Source organism: Lepidochelys olivacea (genome assembly GCF_965140295.1).
Source record: "Lepidochelys olivacea isolate rLepOli2 genome assembly, chromosome: 2".
Lineage (NCBI taxonomy): Eukaryota > Metazoa > Chordata > Testudines > Cheloniidae > Lepidochelys > Lepidochelys olivacea.
This window is the reverse complement of record NC_140412.1, coordinates 176,740,005-176,754,663: the sequence shown is the minus strand read 5'-3', so window position 1 is coordinate 176,754,663 and position 14,659 is coordinate 176,740,005. Positions and strand designations below refer to the sequence as shown.

Sequence of the window (14,659 nt, the reverse complement as noted above, 5' to 3'; positions counted from 1 at the left end):
GATGAAGTTCCCTCTAGGGTTCTTAAGGAAGTAGCTAAAGTAATCTTGGAACCATTAGCAATTGTCTCTGAGAACTCATGGAGAATGGGGTGACTCCTGGATGGGGGCACTAAGCGGGGAAACACAGTTGTGCATGGGGAGCCATAATTTGTACTTCAGCAATCATTGAATATATTTGTAATTTCGTGGGTGCTTTATTCATTAAAAACACAAAACTATTGCAAAACTTTTTCATGTTCATATTCATCACATGTCATTCCTTTTGCTTCTCTAAAGAAACAGAAGAGTGTTTTCTCTATACTCTAATTCACTTCTTTTCCTTGTTCTTTTTTATAGTTTACCTGTTGGCCTCCTCGTTTCATGTTCTACATTTCAGATATATTTTCTCTAAAAAAATAGTCAAATCCTTGTTAACAGGATGTAAAAAATGAAGAGGTGCCCGAGTTACAATGGTCACCACTGAAGAGTCAGCATTTGCTAATGGAGTCCATATAGTTATAGTTATTTTCCACAGGTACCCAAGTATAGGGAAGAACTGTGGTATCTGTGGACACACATTTACAACTCAATGGCCACTATATTTATGCCTCAATGGCAAAAACTCTATAGATCAGATATCTCTGCTTACAATGACCATCTTATTCTTCAGGGGTCTTGGGTGAAATACTGGCTCCACTGAGGACAATGGCAATTTCCCATTGACTTCAGTGGCACCAGAATTTCACCCCTTAACTCTAATAGTAGTGCCATGGCTAGAGAAGCCCTATATTTTACAGAAACATAGGAACATCATTTACTAAATTGCACTCCCGCCTTCACTTCTTTTCTCTGAGAACTTAATAATGTGTTTAAAATTCTTTCCAAAGTAATTAAACCATTTGATACCATTTCACCTGTTCCTTTCATCTTATATAAAAGTGGTGAAATGAAAAAGAAACAGAATGATAATCTTTTGGGGCTAGATCCTCATTTGGTGTAAATCAGCTTCTATCCATTGACTTTTATGGAGTGATGCAATTTATACTAGTTGAGGATCTGGCCCAAGGATTCAATAAATGCCACACTGTGACCAGCATAACAAAACAGAGAACATCCATGTTTTCCCATTGAGATTTCTCTCTGAGAATTTTGCTGGCCTTGCTGACTGATTATTTACCTAAGAAGATCAGACAAAGAGTTCTTTGGGTGTAACGGATTAGAAATGCCTCCAGGAGGAATGAAATGCTAATAGATTGAGGGAGAGAATGAAAAATGCCTCCAGTATTTAAGATGTACATTTTTGTAATTGAGAATTTTTATCATCGCCATCAAATTATTATAGACTTTTTTCACTTCTGTAATTTGAGTTCTTATCCCTTAGAGAACAGGAAATGCTTTTATCTCCTTTTCAGCAGAGAACAAAATTGACTAATGATGGGGACTAGACAGCTTTGCGGATATGTAATGAGATTTGTAACAGGATACTGAGCCTTTCACCTCTAGGTCACTGCTTTGTTTCCACCTTTGGTCAGTAGTGGCCCAAAGCTACTATCTGATGGCTGTTCATCAACTTTTGTGGAATGGGCTTGTGGATCTTAGACAAGTTCCCAGCAGACAAGTGTTCATTTCATACAGGGCTAGATCCTGCAAGGCACCTAGCATTCTGGCTCCAGTGCAGCAAAGTAGTCAAACACATGTATAGCTGTGGGCACGAGTAGTCCCGTTTGACTTAATATTGGAATAAATGATGTCCCACTGAACCATTCACATGCTTAAAGATTGCTCGATCAGATTGCTTGACAGAATCCTTTGCACATTGCAGGACTGAGCCTCAAACAACCACCCCTATTGGCACTAATTTACACCCACGTTTGTATTCCCAGCAGAGACCCCGGGGATTAAATGGTCATGAAGAATGATTTATTCTTTTTCTCCTTGAAGTAGTCCTTTTATATTTGCCTTGAGGCATAAGAATGGCCCTACTGGGTCAGACCAAAGGTCCATCTAGCCCAGTATCCTGTCTTCCAACAGTGGCCAATGCCAGGTGCCCCCCGAGGGAATTAACAGAAAAGGTAATCATCAAGTGATCCATTCTTTGTCGCCCATTCCCAGCTTCTGGCAAATAGAGCCTAGGGACACCATCCCTGCCCATCATGGTTAATAGCCATTGATGGACCTATCCTCCATGAATTTATCTAGTTTTTTTTAACCCTGTTATAGTTTTGGCCTTTACAACATCTTCTGTTGTAGGAGTTCCACAGGTTGACTGCGTTCTGTGAAGAAATACTTCCTTTTGTTTGTTTTAAACCTGCTGCCTATTAATTTCATTAGTTGACCCCTGGTTCTCGTGTTATGAGAAGGAGTAAATAAAAACTTCCGTATTTACTTTCTCCACACCAGTCATGATTTTATAGACCTCTATCATGTCCCCCATTAGTCGTCTCTTTTCCAAGCTGAAAAGTCCTAGTCTTATTAATCTCTCCTCATATGGCAGCCGCTCCATACCCCTAATAATTTTTGTTGCCCTTTTCTGAGCCTTTTCCATTTCCAATATATCTTTTTTGAGATTGGACAACCACATTTGCACACAGTATTCAAGATGTAGGTGTACCATAGATTTATATAGAGGCAATATGATATTTTCTGTCCTATTATCTATCCCTTTCTTAATGATTCCCAATGTTATGTTCGCTTTTTTGATTGCGGCTGCACATTGAGTGGATGTTTTCAAAGAACTATCCACAATGACTCCAAGATCTCTTTCTTGAGTGGTAACAGCTAATTTAGACCCCATCATTTTATATGTATAGTTGGGATTGTGTTTTCCAATGTACATTACTTTGCATTTATCAACATTGAATTTCATCTGCCATTTTGTTTCCCAGTCACCCAGTTTTGAGAGATCCTTTTGTAGCTTTTCGCAGTCTGCCTGGGACTTAACTATCTTGAGTAGTTTTGTATCATCTGCAAATTTTGCCACCTCACTGCTTACCCCTTTTTCCAGAGGCACATTGGTAGTCCCGTTTGATGATGGTTACAATACTGCTGCTATGCTCATTGGGTATGGCTCTGATCTTACACACAGCAGTTTTACATTGATTGACTTCCACAGAATTATTCTTTATTTATAACAGTGTCAGTAAGATCAGACCCAGGCTCATTCTGTTTCTAGATAGGACTTCAGTCCCCAGGACGGTCAATCAAGCAACTTCAGTGAACAGTAAATTCATATGTAGGAATTATTTTAATTTTAAAATAAATAATTGTCCTTCAAGTTTTATCATAGACCAACCTGGGACTGAAACGTGTAAAGGATAGGGTGTTACATACAACTCTGTTAAGAAAATGTTGTATATTAGGTATAGCCTCCACAGAGGCGAACTTTCATCTATCAATTTTGTCAACTGCAGTGTTACACATAAGTTCTAGGAATAGGGAAATTATCTTGCTCTCTAAAATGTGACTCTTGCTTTGGGAACAGATTGCTAGTATGATTTAAAGAATGTTGTTTTATAGATTGTTCAGATTTGAAAAATGTGTCAAGCAATAGGGATATTTATTTGCTATCTTAATGAGAAAAGCAAAAAGAAACTAGAGAAGCAGTGAGGAAAAAATAATCCATCCCTATCTTATGGTTTGACAATGATGTGATTTCTTTTCCCCCTCTTGTCATAAATTTTCCAGGGAGAAGATCCATTACATTCGGACAGAGGGTACACATGGGCTTGAAAAGTTGTCCTGTGATGCAGATTTAGTAATTCTACTGAGGTAATCAGTTTGAACAAAAACAGAATTTTGTCACTCATGGTACACAAGAAGCTGGCTAGCTGTCTCCACCCTATTTTTTTGACATATTTTAGGTGATTGACAGAATTTGTTAAATCGAGGCTGATCTCTGCTAGGGCCCTATCGTGATTACACAGGGATTCATTTGTCCTGATAGCTAGTTGGTTTTCATAATAATTCAACCACAATATATGTGTCAAATCATACTTTCCAGAAACTAGTCCCCACTGGTGCAACGAAGTTTACCCTTTGATTACACTGAACTGTAAGGTTTTGGCTTTAAGGATTAGATTAGAAACGACATTTTAAATTTTCCTGTGGCATTTTGAAATGCAGAAATGTGGTTCCCACCTTTCTGAATAACAATCAGATGCAGATTATAGGAATGTCAGTTATGCCACTGGCAGTGCTATCCATGAGGCTATCTCACATTAAGGAAGAGCTGAGCTACAGTGAAGTGAACGACCATTACTATGTAATGGAGGCAGTAGTTTAGTAATGTAGGCAGGGTCTTAGCATCTTTTGGAGCTCCAACGAAATTAGCACTTTAGAGCCTAGGATAATTTGATTTATGTGGCTCAACACAATGAAGGATTACATTTCTGTTTTGCCCTGTGTTTACACTAAAACACATGGCACCCTAGTTGATTTTGATTGGAGTTACACAGCCCACTCTATCTAATGCAAGAAGTATACGACTTGCTCCCACTACCTATATCTTGATGCAGATAGATGATCAGAGAGCCATGCAGTGGCTATAGCAAAATATATGACCAAGACAAATCATAGTCAAAAGGGAAACAATTTGTGTATCAATATGTATCCCCTGTTCTTGCTTTTGACCACTGGATGTTGCTGCTTTTACCATTGCCTCAAACCTTGGCTCATCCATCCAATATGGCACTGTCTTGGCACGAAAATGCCTAATGGAACTCACTTTGTTACTCTAAAATGAAGACTTTGCTTCTTGAGGCCGTGCCTGATTGGGCAGATCGCTGTTTTATGCATCTGTAGCTACTGATCATTATGTTGTAAATAATGATTGAATGAAGGGCTGCACAAACAGATCCTTATAACAGAATTCTGCTGTACTGAACTCTTGTGCTTCTTCCTGTGTAATGAGCATAAACAGGGCCTGTCTCTATCATTTTTCCTTGCAGTCTCTTTGAAGAGGATATTATGTCCTACATACCCCTGCAGGCTGCCTTCCACCCTGGCTACAGCTTCTCTCCTCGCTGCTCACCCTGCTCCTCACCTCAGAACTCTCCAGGTAAATGGAGGGAAAACAACACAAGTTCTTGTGTTTGTTGTGCTTCTCCATCTGATAATCACAGAGGGTAGGTCTCAGCTGGTGTAAATTGTTGTATCTCATTGACCTCAAAGGAGCTGTGACAGTTTACACCAGTTAAGAATTGGCCTCAGACAATTTTTCTGCTGGAGCATTTGGTTAATACACAGAATGCTGTCACTTTTATTTGTCTCACGGGACACTGATGTTAGCAGCATGGTGGGAATCAGAGATTGTCCAAGGAGAAGAAAATATAGTCCCGGCTTCCACATGGTTAGGGGAGGTTAGACTCAGAAGGGGATTCTGTGTTCTGAGTCTAATCTATTGACATGTAAGTACATTCTTGAATATGGATATTAAATGGCAAAAGCAAAGTGCAAATTACATATGTATGACAAAGCTTTCAGAACTCCAGTAAACAGCTGTAGGCCAAACTTAATATTCAACCAGACAGTGTTTCCAAGACTACTGCTTCTCCCAAGATTCATAGATTTTTAAGGCCTGGAAGGACCATTAGATCATCTAGTCTGACCTCCTGTATGTCACAGGCCAGATAATTTCACCCAGTTACCCTGAACTGAGCCCAATAACTTATGTTTGACTAAAGCATGTTTTCCAGAAAGGTATCCATTTGTAGAAGATTGTTTCCAAGTGCTGTGTATCTCTGAAATAGTGTCTATGCTACGGAAATTGAGCAGCAGGTGGCTCCCTTTAGCTAAAACACCCAACCCTAATTCAGAAGGAGACTAAATTTCTCTGCACCTCCACCATGCAACTGGTTTGGTGGTCATTTTGAGTGACATCCCAGGAATATGATCTTAAATCAGTTTGGCTATTTTCAAAGCCATTTGAGCTATTTGGACACCCAGTTCCTATTAAAGTTAATGGGAATTGGGTGCCAAGTCCCCTGATGACTTTACAAATATCAGTCTTAATATTTTTGTGGAGAAACACTGAGGTCTTGGCTACACAGGGGAGATCTTTGAAAAATGTCCTATTGTTACCACTGGATTTGCTGAGTTCAAGCAGGGATAAACTTCAATGCAAATTGTGCCTTTTAATGTCCTCAGCAGGGATTTGAACCTGTACTGACTACTGTTGTAATAAGGGCAGATCTCCAGTTTGCATGAGAGTTAAACCAATATCCTCACTCATCGGTGTGTTGAGAGACATGCAGTGGCTTTTAACCTTTTTTGTGGAAAGATGGTAATATGACAAATATGACTGATTTGAGTGAATGTACTATTTGTTCATCTGTACTACCAGTTGCAGCAACCCAAAATAACCAGTAATTACTCCTGTTGTGTGTTGTAAAAAATATTCTGACAGAACAAGAGAAGCGTCACCAGGGATTCTTCTTGAATGCTGTATAAATGTACCTTTCTGTTTTAACATCTGAGTCAAATAGTAATGTCTTTCTGTTGCGACAAATGAGTCTTCACAGATACTTTGTTCTTCAACTAAATGTAAAATTGTTTCCTTCTTCTGGAGGCTTTTCTGCCAAATTTCTCCTAAAAGGAATTGTTTTCATTGTCTCCTCTAAAGAGATAGGGAAATGAGATTTCATGGATCCCATTCTCTAAAACTGATTGCTGTGGTGCTCATTTACACAACAGAACTAATCAGCTGCTTTCAGAATTTAGACTTCAAAACAAAACAGGCCCCGAATTGCTGAAAATCTACTGTTAATGTGAAAATGTAAGACTTCTTGCTGACAGAAATCCTCTCTTGTGCCACGAAGGTTTTTGTGTTTATAGCTGAATGTCTTTAATAAACAGAAAAACCCAATTTCCAGCCAGGCCTGGGCCCCCTAGAAGTTCTAAATAGAAGTGCTGCTTTGGATCCAAAGGTTTAATCCTGCCAGATAATGAGATCTCCTGGAAGATGGTGAGGAGAGAGATTTTCAAGAGTACATAGACACCTAACTCCCATTGACTTTCCATTCAAGCCAATGAGAGTTGAAGGCTCAGGAAGCACAAAGGGACCACAACCATCATCCTGGTAAGATGATGCAGCTGTCCAGAAGTGTTGGGAACCACTGAATTATATAACTGATGGCTACATTAATGTCAAATTGAACATGAAAATAATGAGCACTCCGAAATTCTACATGTACCAATAAAAGTTGATATATTTTCTAGCAAGTCATGACTGAAAACACCAGGTGTATGAATAAGACCCTCTTTTAAAGATTTTAAAACTCTATGACTTTTCTCTTTTCCCTTCTAGGGTTACAGCGAGCTAGTGCAAGAGCGCCTTCTCCATATAGGAGAGACTTTGAAGCCAAGTTACGCAATTTCTATCGAAAACTTGAAGCCAAAGGATATGGGCAAGGTCCAGGTAAAATTAAGTGAGTATTATGTCAGATGATTAAGATAATTTAACATGATGCAGCTTAGTCTTGTCGTTGTAGTAATGAATCAGGAAATTGATCTGATATATGTGACAATACATCATTATCATGGGACAGGAATGAAACATTAGATGATGTATCTATGTATTTTATCCAGGAAAAACGTGTGTGTACAAACACACACACACACACACACATATATGTTAACAAGAAAATGGGCCAACAAGAGGGTTATATCTGGGGGGCTTTATTTCTCATGGATCCATTTGGTCCTACACACCTCCTCTACCTACTTTAAGGATATGTTGGTATTTCTAGCTATACCATGTGTGTTAAGCAGTAATGGTAGAGAAATAACATGTTAGACAAATGTGAATGATATTGGGCCAGTACACTATTACAGTTCTGAAGTAGCTCCAAATCCTTTGGATTTACTCTGAGTTGACATGTCAGTGTAACTCAGGATGAAAATTTGGCCCTGATTGTTGTAGACATTGTGAGCTTGAGTACCTACTGCTACCATTGATTTGAACTGACAGTGCAGGTGCTCAGCACTTCTGAAAATCAGGCCCTATCAATTGCTTTCTATTCCCCATTGCACCTAAATATTTGTTAGACTAGCTCTTTTTTCATTTTGTTAATATGTTTTTGGGATCTGACCCTGTAATTCTCTATCACTCAGTTATGGAGTTCACACTCCAAACAGCCTGGTAGCTGGCTAGCCTCTCTGTACCATTTTCCATGGATAGTTATAGTAATTGGCTAAAGCACTGTATGCTTCTAAGGTATTTCCTGGGCATCTGGTTGAATTCATGCATCAGGCTGGCTTCATACCAAACCACTTGTGTTGTGGAAAAAATATCTGAAAACCAGTCAATTTATTCTAGGCAAATGTCATCATCAAACTATTATTGCACTGTCTGAGGAGCTCTAGCCATTGGTTATCCCCTTCAGAGTCCTGCCAAGGCAGACATGAAGAACATTCCAAAAGGACTAAGTGCCATTACTTTTCAGCTATATATGAAAAATAAGAACTTCTTGTATAGAGGATATTTTTACAATGGGCCAAGCTCGTAAGTAATCTTTGAAACACTGGGCTATTCATTAAAGATGTTTTGGAGAGTAGATGGGGCCATTTAGTGGATATAGGTAAGGACTGATTCTCCCCTTGCTTACACTAATGTATCTTAAGGAATAATGCCTTGAAGTCCACTGGTGTAAATCCAGTGTGAGATCAAAATCAACCCCGAGGTGCTGTGACACCATGAAGGTAGAAAGGCCAGAGGCCTGTCTGCAACACTAATTTCTGTAGGAGATGCAATGGAGAGACTTTGGGGTACAGCAAGATTTTGAACCTAACTACCCCTTAGAGGAGAAATCTACCTTTCAGTCATAGAGTAAATCTTAACTAAACAAATAAACAAGAACCAATAAAAGGCCAAAACCAGCCTTTGCACAAGCAGGCATAACTCTGTAGACTTCAATAGAATTGCGTCCTCTTATTCCAGGGCTTAGTCTGGCCCTTTAATAGCTCCTGTTTACCTTTATGTATATTTGATAATAGCATCTCTCACTCCCCTCCTCAAGAGTTTCAGGCAGTGCTGGTTAACAAGATCATTATTACTATGTTCTTTTGCAGGTTAATTATACGGCGTGATCACTTGCTGGAAGGCACCTTCAATCAGGTGATGGCTTATTCACGCAAGGAGCTTCAGCGGAACAAACTCTATATCACGTTTGTTGGAGAGGAAGGGTAGGGAACTATTAAATATTGTGAATTGTGAGAGAGCCATTGCATTGGAAAGCAAGTATGGCACTGGGAAAAGGCTGAATCTCTCTTGTTGTGCATTAGGTTTTACTTGTTACCTCTGGGGAGGTGAACTGGTCTATATAAAATTAAAAAGAACCCAAACCTTTGTACTACTTCTCCATGCTGAGCACTTCTATAGTTCCTGAGTTCTTCTGAAACATTAACTGATTAAGACTCACCATCTTGGTGCCATGGGTATTATCCCCTTTGGACAGTGGGGGAACTGAGGCACTGGCCCAAGGTCATACACAAGTAAATATCAGATTGTTAATCCTTCCGGTTGTTAATCCCCCTCTTTAACAGCAATTTTCACTGCCTCTTTAAAATGAACCTTTGTTGTGGTTGAAAAAATGTTTTCCTCATTCACCCTAGCTGAAATGAGAAGCATAAATACTATTAGAAGAGCCATTGTTACTGTCAGCTAGAAGCAGAAAGTACTGGAAATCTCTCGAGGCATTTTTTTCTTGTGAGACTTCCTGGCTGATCTGGCAAACCCAAGAAGTTCTGGTAGTTCAGATGAGATTACAGTAATCAGCTGAGTTTTTGTTTTCTTATCCAAAATAAACCTTGCAAACCTCACTCATTGCCACTCCTCACATCAAGAGTTATGCTTTACATGAGGTTTCATCTGCAAACTTTAATTAAAGAAAGACATTTTGAATCTTTCCATTGTTTCAAATAATGAAGTGTTGTGTGTACAGTCTCTTAACAGAAACACTGAAAAGATTTAGGGACAAAAAGGGAGATACAGTTTCAGCTCCAAAGATGTTGGGGCAGCTGGCAAAGAGCACAACAATCACTGCTGATTGAATTTGCTAAAGGTAGCAGATCAAGTAAAGGGTTCTGTAGAGTTTAGTTCATAGAATCATAGAATCATAGAATATCAGGGTTGGAAGGGACCCCAGAAGATCATCTAGTCCAACCCCCTGCTCGAAGCAGGACCAATTCCCAGTTAAATCATCCCAGCCAGGGCTTTGTCAAGCCTGACCTTAAAAACCTCTAAGGAAGGAGATTCTACCACCTCCCTAGGTAACGCATTCCAGTGTTTCACCACCCTCTTAGTGAAAAAGTTTTTCCTAATATCTGAAGACATGCTAGATAAAGTGAAAACAGAGTAAATCACCAGTCAGAAAGGGGGTTACTTTTAGTGCTGTTGATATTATGGACTTTATTAACCCCTTGATTTGTGAACATCTATGGAGTCAGTGTCATCTAAAAGTTAGAGAAATTCTGTTATAGCAAGTTCTGTCCTTGACTCTGTCGCCACCTTACAATGTGACCAGTGGTAAATCATTAAACTTTCCTTTGTCTCAGTTTACTCATCTGGAGAATGGTTCTAATATGCTAACAATGGTCCATTTAATGAACTTTACTAGGCACTTTCCCCTAATTCCCAATAACTTCTACTGTGTTTGGCATAGTATCCTGCAAATCATAAAAATCGAATTCATTTACATCTGAGGCCAAATTCACCCATGGTTTATTCTGTTTAATGCCTGCGAAGATCCTGCTGGAGGCACCCTAATGTGGAAAGTGAGGAGGTGAGCAGATTTAAATGGTGCAAAGTGTCCTCAACAACCCATGTACCTGACAATGTGGAGTACATAGGGGGAGCCAGAACAACACAGAAATTGGGCAGCACTGGCTGTGAAGGGAATGTGTTGAATTAATGTATCTCCCAGAAGCCTTCAGTGCAGGGCTCCTGTGAGGGATTTCAGAGAAGCAGGCAGGTTTAATTTATACCACCTTGCACCAGCCATAGCGAATCTAGCCCTATATCTTTATATTAATTGAGCCAGATTTTTATCCAACTGATTTCAGTGGAGTTACACCAGAGATTAATTTGATCCAATCTCCTTCACTTTCATGGCTTTAATCTGATTGCATACTTAAGAGTTAGAGCAGCTAGGAGTTAACTTCAGCCTTATTATAAAGTAGTCGATCCAGCTGCAGAATTTTCCACCTCCTTTGAATGTATTAAATGTAAAAAGTAATGCCTGTCTCAGAAACCATTTTGGCATTAAGTGATTTATGGCTCTAAGTGGTTCTTTCTTATTACTGTGTGGCGGTTTATATTACACTAACTATAAAAGCTGCCTAACATTATGGCAGGACAGTCTGTTTTTAATAAATCCATCTCATTTGGGATTAATGCATTCATGAAGCATTTTTTAAATAGTTGAGATAATTGAAAGTGGTCTGATTTAAAAGGAAAAGAAAGAAAGAAAGAAAGAAAGAAAGAAAGAAAGAAAGAAAGAAAGAAAGAAAGAAAGAAGTCATAAACCCAGACAGCAAGGCTTAGTTTAAATGTAAATGCCCCTCCCCAAGATACCAAATAAACTTGAAATCACCAGAAAACTAAAAAAGCATATGTTTACCAAGTGAAAAATCACCATACCAGTTTACAGGAGAGAGAGTTGTGTTAGGACCCAGTCTTGTTCATCCTTGACTTGAGAGACCACAACTATGCACTGTAAGAAAGTACCCAAGGTTTGATATCTTGGGACTGGAATGTGCTTCAGATTACATACTAATTCAGGGAGTAAGAACCCTCTTTAACTCCCCTGTGTGAGCTACCCAGACCATGAATCGAGGTCTTCAGAATTAAGCAGGTGCTGCATACCTGCTTATATCCCCCGGCAGAGTAAGGAAATGTGAGAAGCCTTGCCTCGTTTGCTGCCCAGCTGAGAGAAGGGGTGTTGTGCAGTAGCAAATTATTACCGCATGGAACAAAGGGGACATAGGAGAAAGCTATATTCAGGGATGTGTCTGTCATGATACCTTCCAGGAATGCTACTTGTGGAATGATGCAGCTTATGCAACATGGCTGGCTGAGGTCTCTTCCTAAAATTAAAACGTAGTCCTTGGAGAGGAGAATTAGCATCAGCAAACATGTTAGAAGTTATTGTCTGCAAGTGCATTAGCCAGTACAGATGCAAAGCATAAAATGCACACAGCTAGGAATGAGATTCATTTTATCTGAATTTCCTTTCCAGCTTGGACTACAGTGGTCCCTCCCGAGAGTTCTTCTTCCTTCTGTCTCAGGAGCTCTTCAATCCTTACTATGGCCTGTTTGAGTATTCAGCCAATGACACTTACACTGTACAGATCAGCCCCATGTCTGCGTTTGTGGAAAACCACCTTGAATGGTAAGGTCTGCCGTATAAATGTTAAGCAGAATGAAACAGTCCAGTTGGATCCACATGATGAAGGGCATATATTACAAATGCTGTCAGTTTACATCAGGTTGCATGTAAATCCCATTCCTACCATTGTCAGAGGGGAGTGAGATTCTTTGGAAATGGGGCAGGAGAAGAAAGCGAGAAAGAGGGAATGTCTGTGTGTGTAGATAAAATAATAGGGTGTGAAAGAGGAGGAGTTATCAGGCCTCTCACTGCATGCTCTGATGCTAAGGCATTGTTTGTGCCCATGTGTGAGTGCACAAGATATAGTGGAGTGAGAAGATTCAAGGAGCTTTCTTTTATCCTGCTATCCTTGCACTCCTGTGCAGAGGCCAGGTACAATTGCTGTTCTTCAAGTCACTTGAATGCAAGAACTCGGCAAGCCCAGAGAGGGCTGGAAGTGGCATGACTGTGGCTCTGCCCACGCAGTGCCAACTAGCCACCTTGCTTTGTGTCAGGACACTGAAGCCCCATATTGCTCCCTGTCAAAGAGTAATGTTTGTGCTGTGTCTGTACTCCGGGCAGCACTGTGCCTGCCTGTGGCACACCTCCAGGTGCTCCTCTGGGGTGGAGTGTCCCATGCTGCCCCCTACTGCAGGCTGTATTGAACAGCACACTTTAGCCCTAAACAATGCTGTAGCCTCTGAAATAGCTCAGATTTTGTGTGATGGGACCAGCAAGAATGGTCTCTCGTCACCTACAGCGTACATGCTGAGAATCAGTTTGCTGCTCAACGTTTGCTTTTATTGTGTGCCTACAGATAGCATTCTGATCTTCTCCGTTTACTGTCTGCCTCTTCATCTCTCTGTCTTTTGGGAGTTGTTTTCCTTTTGGTAATTTCAGATGTGGTGCACTGAACTGTGGGCTCCCAATTCCTAGCTTTATTTGTTCCCTTTGAACAGAAGCACTTGTTGGGATTTCATCATGTTATTGACATATCAATTATTCCTATTGATGTTTTTCTTCATCGAGGGAATCTCAATAACTCACATCAGAAGGGTTTTCTTTTTAGTAGAGTATAATACATACCTCATTCAAGTTGTGAGTTCCATATGTCCTTCTGTTCTTGTAAACACTTCCTCCATCCCATTAGCTTAGGGCGAGCAGTAGGAAGTCTCATGCCAGTAAATTGTTCCATTTGGGAGCTGGTGTGTGGTTGCAGTGGATGGGTAATATAAATGCCTTTGATGCAGCAGTGGTGTCTGAAATAAATGTTTGGCACATTGCCACTCCCATGAAGTTGAGTAAGATGGGATCAGTGATTTGTGATCTGTAATACATATATCAGAATGCCTCCCCACCATCATTCTCAATGAGTGTTCAATTCAGGTATTGCAATGCTTCCTATGGCTGGCCTAGTTTCTAATGGCAGAAACGCTAAGTCTTCCTTCTGCTTTTTAAGCACGGCTGATGAGCTCCAGAGTTCAGTGGCTGTAGCTATGAAACCGATGCATTTTGTTTTCTACGTACTGCACCTTTACAATTTCTAAAAATTCTTCCTGTGAGAAGAGTTTAGCAGCCATGTTGTCCTCAAGTGTGGTACAATACAGTCTGTTGGAGAGGAGACACACACTGTGCTCTCTCCTACTTTTCTTCTCTCTCGTTTTGGTGTCCTCTTAATATAAAACAGAGTTAATGTAGACTGAAAGTACTTGGTTGCCCTTTGTGTATAGAAAATATATAATACAGAGACAGACCTGTCCAGCCATCACTGGCCAAAAGGATGAGTCAGTCAGGCAAAGGGAGGGCCTTGTGAGTAGCGAAACGAGTTGTAAACCAAAATATGGGAGGTTTGCAAGAGCCAGGGAAAAATAAACAATAGGGTGGCTGTACAGTGACAGCGCTTGAACCTTTGTGGATATAATTAGCTGAAGCCAAAATCTCATAATCAGCCGGATCAGCTGGCTTTTAGTATCGAGATACATTTTCTCTTGCTATGCATTCTGATTAATTAATAATGCATTCTGATTAATTCTGCTATTAATATAAAGACAATATTTTACCTCAGATATACACATGCAACTCCAGTTAACTATACTGGTAGTTCTATGCATCCATCTCAGGCAGAATTTGGACACAGCATTTTAAAATCCAAAGAATAGAATGAATCCATTAAGGGTATATAGACTAATATATCTGAGGATAGGTTATAAACCTGCCTGTGGTTGTTCGGGTGTGAGGAGTGGGACTTTTTTTAAAGCTCTCAGCATGGTCCTAATTCGGCTCCCATTGAAGTCAATGGTAAAACTCTTATTACTAAA

At 40.0% G+C, this 14,659-nt stretch overlaps 1 protein-coding gene across 1 annotated transcript in view; it reads left to right on the top strand.

The window, feature by feature from the left end:
- HECW1 (HECT, C2 and WW domain containing E3 ubiquitin protein ligase 1) overlaps window positions 1-14,659 on the top strand; it is a 349,448-nt gene that overhangs the window by 288,093 nt on the left and 46,696 nt on the right. The window contains exons 20-24 of the mRNA XM_084619634.1: window positions 3,664-3,747; window positions 4,926-5,035; window positions 7,283-7,403; window positions 9,046-9,159; window positions 12,213-12,365. Of these exons, the coding sequence (XP_084475760.1) occupies window positions 3,664-3,747; window positions 4,926-5,035; window positions 7,283-7,403; window positions 9,046-9,159; window positions 12,213-12,365 (582 nt within the window). The remainder of the gene's footprint in view (window positions 1-3,663; window positions 3,748-4,925; window positions 5,036-7,282; window positions 7,404-9,045; window positions 9,160-12,212; window positions 12,366-14,659) is intronic.